The sequence below is a fragment of the Eretmochelys imbricata genome, chromosome 8 (genome assembly GCF_965152235.1).
Source record: "Eretmochelys imbricata isolate rEreImb1 chromosome 8, rEreImb1.hap1, whole genome shotgun sequence".
In the NCBI taxonomy this organism is placed as follows: Eukaryota; Metazoa; Chordata; order Testudines; family Cheloniidae; genus Eretmochelys; species Eretmochelys imbricata.
This window is the reverse complement of record NC_135579.1, coordinates 59504018-59522295: the sequence shown is the minus strand read 5'-3', so window position 1 is coordinate 59522295 and position 18278 is coordinate 59504018. Positions and strand designations below refer to the sequence as shown.

Genomic DNA, 18278 nt, shown 5'->3' with positions numbered 1-18278 from the left:
AGCTTGCATTTTAATCTTGCTGTCAAAGCATCTTTATCTTGATGGTACATCCAGGTGCTATAACTGAGGTAGCTTTTTTGGATATGTTGAAATGAAAGCACCCAGTATACTGACAATCACAAAATATGTAATGTTTTCTTCCACAGTTCTTCTTCATTAAGTTATTGATTAAATCAGGTTATTGATTAAATCAAGTTAATATATAATCAGCTTTGTCCAAGTACAAGACAGTGGTATGTAGTATTTGGGTATTCAGTTGTTCAGTAGCTAGGGCTTACTTCTGTAAGAGAAGAATGTTTTGTTAATTTATTTTGGTATTAACTTAAAGGGAAACAAAATCCATTTCAATAGAATCATAGAATATCAGGGTTGGAAGGGACCTCAGGTGGTCATCTAGTCCAACCCCCTGCTCAAAGCAGGACCAATCCCCAAATAAATCATCCCAGCCAGGGCTTTGTCAAGCCTGACCTTAAAAATTCCTAAGGAAGGAGATTCCACCAACTCCCTAGGTAACACATTCCAGTGTTTCACCACCCTCCTAGTGAAAAAGTTTTTCCTAATATCCAACCTAAACCTCCCCCACTGCAACTTGAGACCATTACACCTTGTTCTGTCATCAGCTACCACTGAGAACAGTCTAGATCCATCCTCCTTGGAACCCCCCTTTTAGGTAGTTGAAAGCAGCTATCAAATCCCACCCCCCCCTATTCTTCTCTTCCACAGACTAAAATAGTGCAGGAGCAGTTGAGATTTGTGACGGTACATGTTGTCACAGCCTCATGTCTGCTTCAGAGTAGAGTACATTTGTGGGAGACAATCTTTTTAAAAAAGTAAAAAAAAGGGTTTAAGTGATTTCTAAACTATGGTCCATGGACCACTGGTGCTGTGCAGACTCTTTGCTGATAGAGAAGTTTGTGACTCCAAATAATATGACAAATAGAAAATAAAGTGCTATTTATCACATGACCTATCCCAGCCATTCTAACTAGTTAGCCATTTGCATTGCATTGTGTATTACAGCCCACAATCTTTATTCTTGTCTTGCATTCTGGATTTTTTGTATTCTGAAAATATATGTCATCTCTTTATTTAGCTGGGACTTTCTGTAAGCACTCTAAAAATGAATTTTTGCTTTTACGTGATATCATTTCAAAACATATCCATCCAAGTGACAATCCTTTTACCCTAAAAAGCAGCCCATATGTTATATCACTGTAGTTATATCAACCAGGCCATGACTTTACTCTGAAGCAAAAACCAAACCAAACCAAAACCAAAACAAAAGCACTTCATAAAGGCAAAGCTACTGCAGACATTGAGAAATAAAAATAGTCCCTTGATTAGATTTTGAGGACAACATGTCCTTTTGCTAATAACTCTCTGCTACATCTTAATTGGTAAGTAACTCAATAAAAGATGTGTTTATTACTGCTTAATTGACTTGTTTGATTTCATTGCAATCACTGATTTATTTTGAAATGGGGGATGGGTGCATGTTGCATTTGGTCTTTGAATTTATTTAGCTTCATCTTTACATAGAAAAGTGCATTCTGTTTCCGAGAATCTGATCTGCTTGAAGAATATGTTTCAAAATCAGGGTCAAAAGCACCAGAAACTTCAGCAAGGTCTCTGCTTGGCCAAATGGAGGCTGACAATGTCTTTCTAATGCCTTTAAAGTAGTGAGCTAAAGTAGACAGGGAGATTATTGTGCAAAAGAAATTGTGCTCTTAAAAATGATATTTTTAATTTCCTTTACAAAGTGCTAACAAAAAACCCTTATTTTATGTTGAACCTTGTATAATTCTGAATTTATATTCAGTGCCTAACAAAATCAAGTTGTTCTGGAGTTATGGTCACATCACAGGCTGAACAAAAGCAATAGGAACTGGTGCATCCTAAGTGGCTTATTTATTTCTTCTCCAGATGACAATTTTGTTATGGAGTATTCCCTCCATTTCTAATAAATAATACTTGTTGCTTGTTCCATGTGTATATAATCCATGACAGAGTATCACAAGCAAGGCTTGTTGTAATACATTGCCCCTAGCTAGGGAACAGAGCGGTGTACTTTGCAAATGAAAACATTTGTCTGAATGATGCATTTCTGAATGAGGATTGTTTTGTTTTGCAGAGAGTTTGGCCGCTGGAAAGTAAACAATCTAGCAGTTGAAAGAAGAAATTTCCTCGGCTCCCCACTGCCTCTCGCACCAGAATTCTTTCGCAACATAAGACTACTAGGACGTCGCCCAACCCTTCAGCAAATCACAGAGAACCTTATCAAGAAATATGGGACACATTTCCTACTGTCAGCTACCTTGGGAGGTATGGTCAGTTATAGGAAACAGCTTTGTTATGCATACAGCGCCATTATAAAAATAGCCACAAACGGTCAGAGTGCGTATAAATTGCTACTTTTATATTATCAATACCATTAACATCAAATCCTTCAATTAACTTTTCTAGCTGAGAACATAGGGTCTGACTGAAGATCTGAGGTCTCTGTCTTATTAATGCTTAACCATCATTTTGTTCAACTTATGTTCGATCAACCAATACAAAACCGTTTTACTGATTTATTTGGACATTTTTAAACATTTTGCAGAAATTCAAAGGCATGACATTTTGCATTTTTAGTCAAAATAGTTCTATTTGCAAGTGAATAACATGAACATTTCCAATTTTTCAGTTATGAAATTTGGAAATTGGACTAAAACAATTGGCCTACAGAACAACGAAGTTCCTCATTGCATCCATGCTGAGCTCAGTTATGATACTGGCTCAGTTACGATACTTTGATACCTGGCAAAATACTGGACCAAATGATTAAACAATAAGTTTTTAAGAACCTAAAGGGTACTAGGATTATAAGGAATAGCCAGCATAGATTTGTCAAGAACAAATTATGTCAAACCAACCTAATTTCCTTCTTTGACAGGGTAATTGGCCTACTGGATAGAGGGGAAGCTGTAGACCTGTTATAGCTTGATTTAGTAAGGCCTTTGAAAACAGTCCCACGTGACTCATAAGCAAACTAGGGAAATGTGGTCTAGATGAAATTACTATAAGGTGGATGCACAACTGGTTGAAAGACTTTATTCATGAAGTAATTATCACTGTTCCTTGTCAAACTTGTAGGGTGTATCTAATGGGATTGCACAAGGGTTAGTCCTAGGTACTACAGTACTCAATATTTTGATTGGTGTCTTGGATAATGGAGTGGAGAGTATGCTTATAAAATGTGCAGATAACGCCAAGCTTGGACGGTTTGCATATCCATTGGAGGACAGGATTAGAATTCAAAATGACTTTGACAAATTGGGGAATTGGTCTGAATTCAACAAGATGAAACTCAATAAAGACAAGTGCAAAGTACTTCATTTAGGAAGGAAAAATGAAATATACAACTACAAAAATGGGGACTAATTGATTAGGAGGTAGTACTTCTGGAAAGGATCTGTGGGTTATAATGGATAACAAATTGAATGAGTCAACAATGTGATGCAGTTGCAAAAAAGGCTATCATAATTCTGGGGTGTATTAACAGCAGTGATGTGTATAAGACATGGGGAGATAATTGTCCTTTTCTGGTGGCATTGGTGAGGCCTCAGCTAGAGTAGCGTGTCCAGTTCTCCGTGCCACACTTTAGGAAAGGTGTGGCTAGATTGCAGAGTCCAGAGATAAACACCAAAAATGATAAAAAGGTTTAGAAAACCTGACCTAAGAGGAAAGATTAAAAAAATCAAAAACTGAGCATGTTTAGTCTTGTGAAAAGGAGCTTGATGGGGGACATGATAAGCGTTCAAATATGTTGACGACTGTGATAAATTGTTTTCCATATCCACTGATGGTAGAACAAGAACTAATGGGTTTAATCTGCAGCAAGGTAGATTTAGGTGAGATATTAGGAAACACTTTAAGGGTATTTAAGCACTGGAATAGGCTTGCAACAGAAGCTGCGGAATCCCCATCATTGGAGATTTTTAAGCACACATTGGACAAACACCTGCCAGGGATTGTCTTGGTTTACTTGGTCCTGCCTCAGCTCAGAGCACTGGACTTGTTGACCTCTCAAGGTCTTTTCCACACCTTGATTTCTATTATTGTGTTCTGGGTCAGGTCTTTGCAAAGAAAAAGCATTTGGTATCCAAGGCAGGAGAACAAGCCATCATGTTGTCCCAACATATGTTTCATGGGGTCCATAACTGACTCTCCATTGATAAGACACTTCTTCCTTCACTGCAGGCAATTGTGGTGATGGCAAAGACTAGAGCTCCCAGGTCCACCCTGTCTAAGACACTGGGGGTTCTTTCTGAGTTCTCTGCTCTTTGCCATCCTTCTATCTCAGGAAGGCTGCTCCACAATATTTAGTCTTTAAGCAAAATGATATTTTGCTGTGACTATTAGAGTCCCTACTACAACTCGTTCAAATATTGGGCCCAATTATAGTAGCTGAAAGATGCAGCATCAACAGAAGGCAGTCCATCAACAAATGGATATCCAGCTAGGAAACCTTTTAAAGCTACTTTGCTGTAGATTCTGCATACTATTGCTCCATCTTCCTGAGAATCAGGCTACAGTTAGTCTGTTAAATTATTTTTTTCAAAACAGGCCAGAAATGTACTTAAACCTGATCCCATTAACAATAAGGGAAGCTGTGTATCTAAATCCCTATGTCATGTTTTGGAAAATGATGGTTCAATGTGTAACTAGGATCCAGTTTCACAACAGATTGAAGAACTCTAGGATAGGGGCTGTCATAAATATAAGGGGAAGGGTAAACACCTTTGAAATTCCTCCTGGCCAGGGGAAAGCTCCTCTCACCTGTAAAGGGTTAAGAAGCTAAAGGTAACCTCGCTGGCACCTGACCAAAATGACCAATGAGGAGACAAGATACTTTCAAAAGCTGGGAGGAGGGAGAGAAACAAAGGGTCTGTGTCTGTCTGCATGCTGCTTTTGCCAGGGACAGAACAGGAATGGAGTCTTAGAACTTTTAGTAAGTAATCTAGCTAGGTATGTGTTAGGTTATGATTTCTTTAAATGGCTGAGAAAAGAATTGTGCTGAATAGAATAACTATTTCTGTCTGTGTATCTTTTTTGTAACTTAAGGTTTTGCCTAGAGGGGTTCTCTATGTTTTCTAATCTAATTACCCTGTAAGATATCTACCATCCTGATTTTACAGGGGGGATTTCTTCATTTCTATTTACTTCTATTTTCTATTAAAAGTCTTCTTGTAAAAGACTGAATGCTTTTTCATTGTTCTCAGATCCAAGGGTTTGGGTCTGTGGTCACCTATGCAAATTGGTGAGGCTTTTTATCCAACATTTCCCAGGAAAGGGGGGGTGCAAGTGTTGGGAGGATTGTTCATTGTTCTTAAGATCCAAGGGTCTGGGTCTGTAGTCACCTAGGCAAATTGGTGAGGCTTTTTACCAAACCTTGTCCAGGAAGTGGGGTGCAGGGTTTTGGGAAGTATTTTGGGGGGAAGGACGCGTCCAAACAGCTCTTCCCCAGTAACCAGTATTAGTTTGGTGGTGGTAGCGGCCATTCCAAGGACAACGGGTGGAATACTTTGTACCTTGGGGAAGTTTTGACCTAAGCTGGTAAAGATAAGCTTAGGAGGTTTTTCATGCAGGTCCCCACATCTGTACCCTAGAGTTCAGAGTGGGGGAGGAACCTTGACATGGTGGCATAGTGGTGGGATTAACCTGAAATCATTTTGAGATCCAGTTGAGATTTTTTGAACTAGAAATACAGATTTTAAAAAGGAATTTTTTTTTCCTGTGGCTTTGAAGCAGCTTTGAAACTGAAAGCATCTTGGGTTTTCCCTGCTTTGTGGCCAAGCAGAGACAAAAGGGGATTATCTTGTGAATTGCAGGTTTTCTTTGCCTGGAGGCAGGGTACTTAACTCCTGCAGGGAAATTCACAGTCTTCCAACCCAGAGGTTTTTTTTTTTCTTTTCTTCCTAAAAGTAAATAGGGGGTGTGTGTTCTACCCATTTGCTTTTTCTTTGGGCTGGGTAAGCAGGTTTCCAAGTAGTTTGGAGGTTTTTTGCTTTAAGTTGGGCCCAGAACAGAGACAAGGGAATTGTCTTTTTCTGTAGGCTGACAATCACTATCAGAGAATAGGTATTCTATTCCAGCACAGCAAAATTTTACAGCCAAGTTTTGTTTGTTTATTTCTAAACCTCGGGTGTAAAGTTAGTTAAAAACAGAGAGGTTAGAATGACCAAATCCTCAGCTCGACTACAGCTGGAATTAGCCAAATTTCAGGCTGAGGAAAGACAAAGGGAACATGAAAGACAGATAGAACTCATGCGGCTGAAGAAGGAACAAGAAAGGGAGGCAGAACAACACCAAGCGGCTGCTCACAGGAGAGCTATGGAAGCGAGGGACAAAGAACTGGAGGAGAAGGAAAAAGAGAGGAAGTATGTGGAGGAGATGGAGAAGATAAAGGCTCAGCAGAATATCCCAACAAACCCTAGTAATCCTTCTCCAAGTACCACTTCCCATCCCAGAAAGTTCCCCACCTACAAGGCAGGCGATGATACTGAGGCCTTCCTAGAAAACTTCGAAAGGGCCTGCCTTGGATACAACCTCTCTACTGACCAGTACATGGTAGAGCTGAGGCCGCAGCTCAGTGGACCCTTAGCTGAGGTGGCAGCTGAAATGCCTAAAGAACACATGAACAAGTATGAACTGTTTAAATCCAAGGCGAGAGTCAGAATGGGGATAACACCCGAGCAGTCTCGTCGGAGGTTCAGAGCCCTAAGGTGGAAACCAGACATGTCATTTACCCGACATGCCTACCACATTGTGAAACATTGGGATGCCTGGATATCAGGAGCAAGTGTTGAATCTCCAGTAAATTTGCCCTTCCTAATGCAAATGGAACAGTTCTTAGAGGGTGTTCCTGAGGAAATAGAAAGATACATCCTAGATGGGAAACCCAAAACTGTAATCGAGGCAGGAGAGATTGGAGCCAGATGGGTGGAGGTGGCAGAGAAGAAGAAAACTGGTCGCAGTTGGAGCGGAGACCAGAAGGGACCACCCCAGACCACACCCTATTACCGGGGGCCGCCCAAGGCCCCACCTACCTCCCAAAGAACCCTCCAGACCCCTTATCGTCCTGCCACCCCGTTCTCCAGCAACCCTCCTCGCCCCAGTGACCCGTCAGCTGGACGATGTTTTAAATGTAACGAGCTGGGGCATGTAAAGGCCAACTGCCCCAAGAACCCCAACAGATTACAGTTCATTGCACCGGAATCACACCAGAGGTCCACAGGCCCAGATACTTCCCAGATACCCTTAGAGCGGAGGGAAACTGTGAGTGTGGGCGGGAAGAAGGTCACCGCGTGGAGGGACACCGGAGCACAAGTGTCAGCTATCCATGCTTCCTTAGTGGACCCCAATTTAATCAACCCAGAGATCCAAGTGACGATTCAACCCTTCAAGTCCAACTCTTTCAATTTGCCTACAGCCAAGTTGCCTGTCCAGTACAAGGGCTGGTCAGGAATGTGGACTTTTGCAGTCTATGATGATTATCCCATCCCCATGCTGTTGGGGGAAGACTTGGCCAATCATGTGAAGCAGGCCAAGAGGGTGGGAACGGTCACCCGCAGCCAGGCTAAACAAGCCATGAGGCCTAGCTCTGTTCCGGAAACTGCTATCAGGACCCAGTCAGAGGTGATGGACCTGGACCTTAGGCCAATGTCTGCAACAGCAGTAGTGGATCCAGTCCCAGAGACCCAGACGGAACCAGTCCCAGAACCGGAACCAGCCGAACAACCAACACCAGACCCTGTGTCAGCACTGAATCCAGTACTTGCAACCTCAACACCAGAGGGCCCCACTGAACCTGAACTGGCAGCAGCCGATAACCCTACACAAGAGGCTCAGCCGGAGCCTGAATCCCAACATAGTGCACCAGCGGAGAGCGGTTCACAGTCAACAGAAACAGCTCCATCCCCTATATTGCTTCCAGAGGGACCAAGCCTAGGTCCACAATCCAATGAGGGACTGATGTCTCCAGCATCAAGGGAACAGTTCCAGACCGAACAGGAAGCAGATGAAAGCCTCCAGAGAGCTTGGACAGCGGCACGGAGCAACCCACCGCCTCTCAGCTCTTCTAATCGATCCAGGTTTGTTGTAGAAAGAGGACTTTTATACAAGGAAACTCTTTCTGGTGGACACCAGGAAGACTGGCATCCTCAGAGACAGTTGGTAGTTCCAACTAAATACCGGGCCAAGCTCTTGAGCTTAGCCCACGATCACCCTAGTGGCCATGCTGGGGTGAACAGGACCAAAGACCGTTTGGGGGGGTCATTCCACTGGGAGGGAATGGGCAAGGATGTTTCTACCTATGTCCAGTCTTGTGAGGTGTGCCAAAGAGTGGGAAAACCCCAAGACCAGGTCAAAGCCCCTCTACAACCACTCCCCATCATTGAAGTTCCATTTCAGCGAGTAGCTGTGGATATTCTGGGTCCTTTTCCGAAAAAGACAGCCAGAGGAAAGCAGTACATACTGACTTTCATGGATTTTGCCACCCGATGGCCGGAAGCAGTAGCTCTAAGCAACACCAGGGCTAAAAGTGTATGCCAGGCACTAGCAGACATTTTTGCCAGGGTAGGTTGGCCCTCCGACATCCTCACAGATGCAGGGACTAATTTCCTGGCAGGAACTATGAAAAACCTTTGGGAAGCTCATGGGGTAAATCACTTGGTTGCCACTCCTTACCACCATCAAACAAATGGCATGGTGGAGAAGTTTAATGGAACTTTGGGGGCCATGATACGTAAATTCGTAAATGAGCACTCCAATGATTGGGACCTAGTGTTGCAGCAGTTGCTCTTTGCCTACAGAGCTGTACCACATCCCAGTTTAGGGTTTTCCCCATTTGAACTTGTATATGGCCGTGAGGTTAAGGGGCCATTGCAGTTGGTGAAGCAGCAATGGGAGGGATTTACACCTTCTCCAGGAACTAACATTCTGGACTTTGTAACCAACCTACAAAACACCCTCCGAACCTCTTTAGCCCTTGCTAAAGAAAACTTACAGGATGCTCAAAAAGAGCAAAAAGCCTGGTATGATAAACATGCCAGAGAGCGTTCCTTCAAAGTAGGAGACCAGGTCATGGTCTTAAGGGCGCTCCAGGCCCATAAAATGGAAGCATCGTGGGAAGGGCCATTCACGGTCCAGGAGCGCCTGGGAGCTGTTAATTATCTCATAGCATTCCCCACCTCCAACCGAAAGCCTAAGGTGTACCATATTAATTCTCTAAAGCCCTTTTATTCCAGAGAATTAAAGGTTTGTCAGTTTACAGCCCAGGGAGAAGATGATGCTGAGTGGCCTGAAGGTGTCTACTACGAAGGGAAATGTGCTGGTGGTGTGGAAGAGGTGAACCTCTCCATGACCCTTGGGCGTATGCAGCGACAGCAGATCCAGGAGCTGTGCACTAGCTACGCGCCAACGTTCTCAGCCACCCCAGGACTGACTGAACGGGCATACCACTCCATTGACACAGGTAATGCTCACCCAATTAGGGTCCAACCTTACCGGGTGTCTCCTCAAGCTAAAACTGCTATAGAACGGGAGATCCAGGATATGTTACAGATGGGTGTAATCCGCCCCTCTGAAAGTGCATGGGCATCTCCAGTGGTTCTAGTTCCCAAACCAGATGGGGAAATACGTTTTTGCGTGGACTACCGTAAGCTAAATGCTGTAACTCGCCCAGACAACTATCCAATGCCACGCACAGATGAACTGTTAGAGAAACTGGGACGGGCCCAGTTCATCTCTACCTTGGACTTAACAAAGGGGTACTGGCAGGTACCGCTAGATGAATCTGCCAAGGAAAGGTCAGCCTTCATCACACATCTCGGGCTGTATGAATTTAATGTACTCCCTTTCGGGCTGCGAAATGCACCCGCCACTTTCCAAAGACTTGTAGATGGTCTCCTAGCGGGATTAGGAGAATATGCAGTCGCCTACCTTGATGATGTGGCCATATTTTCGGATTCCTGGGCAGACCACCTGGAACATCTACAAAAAGTCCTTGAGCGCATAAGGGAGGCAGGACTAACTGTTAAGGCTAAGAAGTGTCAAATAGGCCTAAACAGAGTGACTTACCTTGGACACCAGGTGGGTCAAGGAACTATCAGCCCCCTACAGGCCAAAGTGGATGCTATCCAAAAGTGGCCTGTCCCAAAGTCAAAGAAACAGGTTCAATCCTTCTTAGGCTTGGCTGGTTATTACAGACGATTTGTACCGCACTACAGCCAAATCGCTGCCCCACTGACAGACCTAACCAAAAAGAAACAGCCAAATGCTGTTCAGTGGACCGGAAAGTGTCAGAAGGCCTTTAACAAGCTTAAAGCGACACTCATGTCTGACCCTGTACTAAGGGCCCCAGACTTTGACAAACCGTTCCTAGTAACCACAGATGCATCCGAGCGTGGTGTGGGAGCAGTTTTAATGCAGAAAGGACCTGATCAAGAATTCCACCCTGTAGTGTTTCTCAGCAAAAAACTGTCTGAGAGGGAAAGCAACTGGTCAGTCACTGAAAAAGAATGTTATGCCATTGTCTACGCTCTGGAAAAGCTACGCCCATATGTTTGGGGACGGCGTTTCCACCTGCAAACCGACCATGCTGCACTGAAGTGGCTTCACACCGTCAAAGAAACTAACAAAAAACTTCTTCGGTGGAGTTTAGCTCTCCAAGATTTTGATTTCGACATCCAACACATCTCAGGAGCTTCTAACAAAGTGGCTGATGCACTCTCCCGTGAAAGTTTCCCAGAATCAACTGGTTAAAATCGTCCTTAAGATGTGGAAAATATTGTTAGTCTTTATGTACTTGGTAGTATATTTAGAGATGCATGTGTCTTATTAACTCTGTTTTTCCTAGAGCTCCAGGAAGAAATCCCAGCCAGTGTTTCACCCTAGCTGAGATTTGGGGGGCGTGTCATAAATATAAGGGGAAGGGTAAACACCTTTGAAATTCCTCCTGGCCAGGGGAAAGCTCCTCTCACCTGTAAAGGGTTAAGAAGCTAAAGGTAACCTCGCTGGCACCTGACCAAAATGACCAATGAGGAGACAAGATACTTTCAAAAGCTGGGAGGAGGGAGAGAAACAAAGGGTCTGTGTCTGTCTGCATGCTGCTTTTGCCAGGGACAGAACAGGAATGGAGTCTTAGAACTTTTAGTAAGTAATCTAGCTAGGTATGTGTTAGGTTATGATTTCTTTAAATGGCTGAGAAAAGAATTGTGCTGAATAGAATAACTATTTCTGTCTGTGTATCTTTTTTGTAACTTAAGGTTTTGCCTAGAGGGGTTCTCTATGTTTTCTAATCTAATTACCCTGTAAGATATCTACCATCCTGATTTTACAGGGGGGATTTCTTCATTTCTATTTACTTCTATTTTCTATTAAAAGTCTTCTTGTAAAAGACTGAATGCTTTTTCATTGTTCTCAGATCCAAGGGTTTGGGTCTGTGGTCACCTATGCAAATTGGTGAGGCTTTTTATCCAACATTTCCCAGGAAAGGGGGGGTGCAAGTGTTGGGAGGATTGTTCATTGTTCTTAAGATCCAAGGGTCTGGGTCTGTAGTCACCTAGGCAAATTGGTGAGGCTTTTTACCAAACCTTGTCCAGGAAGTGGGGTGCAGGGTTTTGGGAAGTATTTTGGGGGGAAGGACGCGTCCAAACAGCTCTTCCCCAGTAACCAGTATTAGTTTGGTGGTGGTAGCGGCCATTCCAAGGACAACGGGTGGAATACTTTGTACCTTGGGGAAGTTTTGACCTAAGCTGGTAAAGATAAGCTTAGGAGGTTTTTCATGCAGGTCCCCACATCTGTACCCTAGAGTTCAGAGTGGGGGAGGAACCTTGACAGGGGCTGTTGGAGGGTCCAAGTCCAGCTGCATTGCTCAGTGGTGAGAGTCTGTGTGGCTAGCGGTAGGGAAACTCAGGACCTTCTGCTCCACCAGGGCCCTGTAACCACCAGGTTCCAACCCGGGGCCCTGTGACTAGCAGGTTGGATATATGGCCTGGCAGGTAGACACCACTAAACCTGCTCCCTGAGTCACCTCATACCATGGCCTCTACCTCTCCAAAGTCACAACAGAGCTAGGCTTGGGGACTCTTAGGTTCTCACTGACTGTGGGCTGGAGGCTCTTCTCCTTCAATCATGGCCCACCATTCCCGGTCTCCAGGAGCTCTGGAAGCTCAGCAGCAGGGCCTGGTCAGGCAGTGAGGAGCTCCTATGGCCTCTCTGCAGGTGCTAACAGCATAGACTACGCCCTTGCTCTGTCCATCATGACTGAACAGGGTGCCTCCCTTTTAAGATCTGCCTCCAATGTGAGTATGCCCAGCAGGTGCAGCTGGGTAGGGCCTTCTGGGCCCAATGCAGCTCGTTAACCCTTGGCTCCCCCATGTGGAGCTTATACACTCCATCATGGAGGCCTAGTGTTAACTACAGAGTACACCTGTACCCCAATATAATGCAATCCGATATAACACAAATTTGGATATAACGTGGTAAAGCAGCACTCTAGGGGGTACTTGTGGCACCTTAGAGACTAACCAATTTATTTGAGCATGAGCTTTCGTGAGCTACAGCTCACTTCCTCGGATGCATATCGTGGAAACTGCAGAAGATATTATATACACACAGATTATATTATATACATGATATTATATACACTATATTATATATTCTGCAGTTTCCACGATATGCATCCGAGGAAGTGAGCTGTAGCTCACGAAAGCTCATGCTCAAATAAATTGGTTAGTCGCTAAGGTGCCACAAGTACTCCTTTTCTTTTTGCGAATACAGACTAACACGGCTGTTACTCGGAAACTCTAGGGGGTGGGGCTGTGTGCTCCGGCAGATCAGCGCGTCAGCGTGTCTGGCTCCAACACGCCGCTCTGAGCGGCGTGTTAAGGGTGCCGAGCCAGGGCCGAGGGGTTGGATAAGGGGAAGAGGGTCTCGGGGGGGCTGGGGGTGGTCAGGGGACAGGGAGCAGGGAGGGTTGGATGGTTCAGAGGTTCTGGGAGCAGGGCGGTCAGGTGACGGAGGCGTTGGATAGGGTGTGGGAGTCCTGGGGGGCCTGTCAGGGGCTGGGGATGTGGATAGGGGTCGGGGAAGTCAGAGGACAGGGAGCTGGAGGTGGGGGGTTGGATGGGTCGGGGGTTCTGAGGGGTCAGTCAGGGTGCGGGAAGTGACTATTAACAGAAATGCTTGAGGCCAAAGCAAGTTCAATATAACGCGGTAAGATTTTTTTGGCTCCTGAGGACTGCGTTATACCAGGGTAGAGGTGTATAAATTGTTCTGCATAAAAGAGAATTAGCACACAGATTACCCAACCAGACATTACAAAATGAAATGACATTTTAGAGGTGCAGTTTTATTCCTTGATGGGTGATTATATTAAAAATATTTCCAGTGATTTGAGTATTATTCTTGCAGGGCAATCTTGTCAAAAGCCCTTATTCACCTGAGGAATGGTTTTCTTTAATATATTTCATAACTGAATTCCAACTATATATTAATAAAATGACAGTAACCCTATTCTCCTTTGGCTGATATCTGAGTTCCATAACAAGTGAAATGTGATCTTGGAAAAGAGCATTTCAGAAGTACGTTGAATTTCTGTGCCACCTTAATAATTTAAAACAAAACATTAAATTATATCATCATTTTAAGAAATAGTACTTCTGTGGCAAATACATCCTAATTTAATTGAAATCTAAGAACAAATTGTACACGTGTTGATCAGCAATCTGTTACTGGCACTTCATTTGATACAAAACTTCCAGGATTGCTGGTAATTTCCCATAGCAAAGTGTGAGCTCTCCAGGACAGGGACAGTACTTAGACACTAGAGGTGACATCCTGACTTCATTGAATGCAGTGGTAAAATGTCCATTGATGTAAATGTGGTTAGGAGGACCCTACATATTTGATAATTATTACAAAAAATTATATAGCACTGAAATCCAGATCCTGCAAATCATCCTTGTGGGGGACCATTGTTTCCTTCTATTGGAGTTATACATCTGGAAGCTTTTCAGATTGGGGAAAAGATAATTTTTTGATAATGACTGTTGAACCCTGGGTCACATACCAGAATTCTGCTATTACAGAGTAAAAATGATAGGGTTCGATCCATCGGAAGTACTGAGCATCTGTATCCCTGGACCACAAATAATTTGCTGTTGTTCAATGCCTTTTGAGGAGGAGACCTGTAACAGGGTGCTTGGAGGGCCAGGCAGCCTAGTGGTTGGTGTGCTTGACTGCCAGCCCCATGTTTCCCTGGTCAAAGTGCCTCAGTCTTCTAGGCGATTGGGTCAGGGGATTTGGGCCCTCCCACTCCACTGAGTCCCAGGCCCGTGCCCTGCGTGAGTCGAAACTTGAACAGGGGGCCCTCCCAGTCTCAATCCACCACTCTAGACTACTTCCTATCACTGTCGCTTCAGTTGGGGGCATGTTTCCTATTGTCCCATTTGCTGGTGTGGCTGGGCCTCCAATAATGCCCTCATATGTGTCTTGGACAGCATCCTGCCATGGTCCCAAGCTCCTTCGGGCAGGGCAGCCATAAATTTGGTGAGGCTGAACCTCACATTGGCTCTGGGCTTCAGTCACTCAGTTACCTCATTTGCCTTAGACTCCTAGGTCTCCTCCACAGTCTCCTGTGGCTGGGGAGACAGTACATACTCCCTGGTGGCTGCTTTGGCTGTTACGCTAGTGACCCTTCCTCTCATGGAGAGCGACAGCTAGTGCCTGCCTCTTTGCCAGCCAGCCCTGAACTGAGCCAGGCTCTCTCCCTTTCTCCCCCACACCCCAGGCATGACTTTGATTGCAAGTATAACGAGGAAAGGCTCACTGGGCCCAAAGACTCCTTTTTTTACCCCTGCTGTGCTGCTGGGAAGCTTCATCCCAAGCCCCTTAAACCTTGAAGCTGTGAGTTTCAAAGGCACTTGAAAATCCCAGCCTGTACAAAACACTACCCAAAAGCAAACGAAGATAGTGGGAACCTTTCCATTGACTTTAGGGGACTTGGGCTTAAAGACACAGCCTCGTTTTTCAGAGGTGATGAGTATACCTACATTTCCCATTGGCTTTGGTGCAGCGGGCACTGAGCATTTGAAAATCAAACCATCTAAACTAAATTCAGGAAATTAGTATTTTATAAGATTGTTGTCAAGTGACACCTAATATCATATACATAGTCCCCTTTTCTGTTGTTAGAATTCCTTTTGGGGTTAGAGTATATGGGGAATCCTAAAACATGCACTTCCCTGCTTCATTAACATATAGCTGTAGTAGTCCCCCCACATAATACCACACTTTTACCTGTCCTTTGATTATGCCTCTGAAAGGGCTATTGCCTTTATACTCTCTGATAAGAAAAGACCAAGCCAAATATGCACATTTCTTTTTTTTAATAGTGCTCCTGAAAATTTGTATTCATGGGCATAAAAGAAAACTTGGCAAATGACTGACCTTGCAGTAAGATTTGTGTGCCTCTGCGACCACTTGGCTTGCGTGACTATCCCTTTTTGACCATAAAGGGAATGCTTGCACATGGTTGTCTGTGAAATGTTCTCAACTCTTTATTCACAAACATAGAAATATACTCCTCAAGGGCATTCTAAAATGAGACCTCTGAAGTTATACAATATTTTATGTTGTTATAACACGGAAGACAGCATTTCTAGTTGCTCTTATTTCTGTTAGAAATTGTGGCTAAGTGGTTAAGGAACGTCAAATATCTCATGATGGAAAGCAACATGGGCAAGACTGTAATGCCTAGAAGGATGTTGTGGTATATTGCACTAACCCACCAGGCATCAGAAACATACAAAGGGTCACTCATGAGTTTCCCTGCATGGACCATCTGAATGGCCGGAACTTGTGAGGTAACCTCACACACCGCTGTGTGAGTGGAGCCAAGTGTCCCCCTCCCCACTGTTCCAGTCTGTGCAACGGAATCTAGTTGCTACCCAACTCCTGGAGCAGCACAGTGCCTTCTTATTCAGGCTGGAGTGTAAGGTTACAGCCCAGCCCAAAATTAGAAAAGTGGCAATGAGTGAATTGCCCCTCCTCAGTCCCTTCAGTATGACAGTCTGCAAGAGGATTCTAAAAGGATTTTTATTTTTAAATTTCATGTAGGCTTTTGACCTAGAAGCTCTGAAAGGCCCAAAATGTGCAAAGATTCTCCCGTGAGCAGCACACAATGCAAAAGGTCCAACTTTTTTCCTCTGAATGTTGTTGTCAGGGTTCCCTCCCCACTCTGAACTCTAGGGTACAGATGTGGGGACCCGCGTGAAAGACCCCCTAAGCTTATTTCTACCAACTTAGGTTAAAAACATACAGAGCTCTATACTGATAATTGGGGACATAGGTGTATAAATAAAAAAATAAATTTTGTCTTGCAAATTTAATCACTGATCTTCCTGCTTAATGACAGTATCACTTAATTCATATCTATAACATTTCAGACTTTAACTATAATTTGAAACACAGCTTTATGATCCTTTTATTACGATCAGGAAGAGGGAATCAGAAGAAGATAGATGTATTTTTGAGCTGAAAGACTAAGTTACGTGAGGCAGATAATAGTTCTAAGTACTTTAATATGAATATTTATTGTTGCACATTATAAAAATACATTTTCTCCAGCCACAGACATTTATATTTAGTTACAGCTGTTATAGTATTATTATAAGTCTACTTGTATCAATGCTGACTATTTGCATTTTTTATTTAAATAATTATTGAAGACGTTCTTAAGACCCACACAGCTTTAATTCTTTACTTTTGAATGCCATTTATAAACTATTGTACAGACTTTTCCCAGTGAAATGGCCACAAATTGGTTATATCTCTGTTCATTTTCAAACACCCACTCTTGTTTTGCAGGCATTTTTTGAGAGACAGCATGCAGAAAATTTGTTTCAGTTGAAGAGTTTAAATTTCAAATATAAATCCTGGAAAATATGTTTTTATAAACCTAGAAATAATTAAATATATAGACTAAATAAGAGTCTTGTAAATGCCGGGGCTTGAGGGGACATCGGAATATATTGTGCGAAGGTCACTTTAGAGTGTGAATGTCAGTCACTACCCATTGACGAACATCTGTTAATGATAGCAGCTACACGGTAATAAAGCATCAGCATAGAGGGTCTGCTAATCTCTTGAACCAATTATTGGATTATATGGAGTTATTTTGTGAGCAGGAACAAAATGTATTTTTATGCTACTTCTTTTTTACCCTAGGAAACTGAAGCAATCTGCCTCCTGAATTTTGTAAACCAAAGAGAAAATACTGATTTTAGAAATTGCAGGAAGCACAGCTGTGTGGATCTGATGCTGAATAAAAAAAACCCAAACAAAAAAAACCACATTATTATTCACTGTCATTAATCCTTTTCAGTTCTTAAGACTCATAACCTTGAATAGTTTTCTAAATCACATCTATTTTTTAGCTAATGCTTAGATGTCTTCTTAGCCTATTTCATGGTTGCAGACTACAGCTGGTAAGAAAGATTCATCCATGTTTCAGATATGACAGAGAAGTCATATTGTGTGGGGATTTCTGGGGTTTTTTGTTTGTAAAAATGTAGTTCACTCCATCTCTGGCTAGTGCCAAATCAGCCTTGCCAGAGATGCATTCATAAGAATACTTCTGGAGAGGAGTTATTTTATCTTTGAAATGTCCCATGTTGCACCTTGTGGCAGGTATTTTCCAAAACAAATGCCCTGACACTCATTTACACCAATGGCCCTTTACATCACCTTAACCATTAAAAGGGCCTAAAATGGACATTTACACCCACTGTAAGGCCCCAAGTATATGGGGACCTTCGTGTAAAGGAGAATCAATCCCAAATTTCTTGAGGGAAGATTGTCCTGGATTCTCTTAAAACCTCTTCACCATTCTCTAGAGACTAGAGTCTAGAGACTCACAGGATTCAAGTTACATATATGATACTTTGTACTATCCTATCATTATATGCAGCATAGATTTCAGGACCAATTACAAACGTTTCCAGAAAAGTGCTCATTTGCTACGCGATGTTTCCTCCTGTCTTAGGACAAATTTCTACCCCACCCCCTTTCACAGGCTGAGTAGCACCTAATTCCTCATGTAGTCACCATAGATTTCAAATGGGACTGTCCGATGAACAAGGTACTACTCACAGTGAGTAATGGGGGCAGAATCAAGCACTAAATTATAAGAAACTATTTTTATTTATACAATGTAAAGCTCTTCCAGTCCT

General features: G+C 43.3%; 1 protein-coding gene across 2 annotated transcripts in view; it reads left to right on the top strand.

The window, feature by feature from the left end:
- BRINP3 (BMP/retinoic acid inducible neural specific 3) overlaps positions 1-18278 on the top strand; it is a 276632-nt gene that overhangs the window by 133907 nt on the left and 124447 nt on the right. The window contains exon 2 of one of the 2 annotated variants that reach the window (XM_077825164.1): positions 2132-2322. The exons of the other annotated variant lie outside the window; for it this stretch is intronic. Within the exon in view, the coding sequence (XP_077681290.1) occupies positions 2132-2322 (191 nt within the window). The remainder of the gene's footprint in view (positions 1-2131; positions 2323-18278) is intronic. 2 annotated transcript variants of the gene reach the window in all.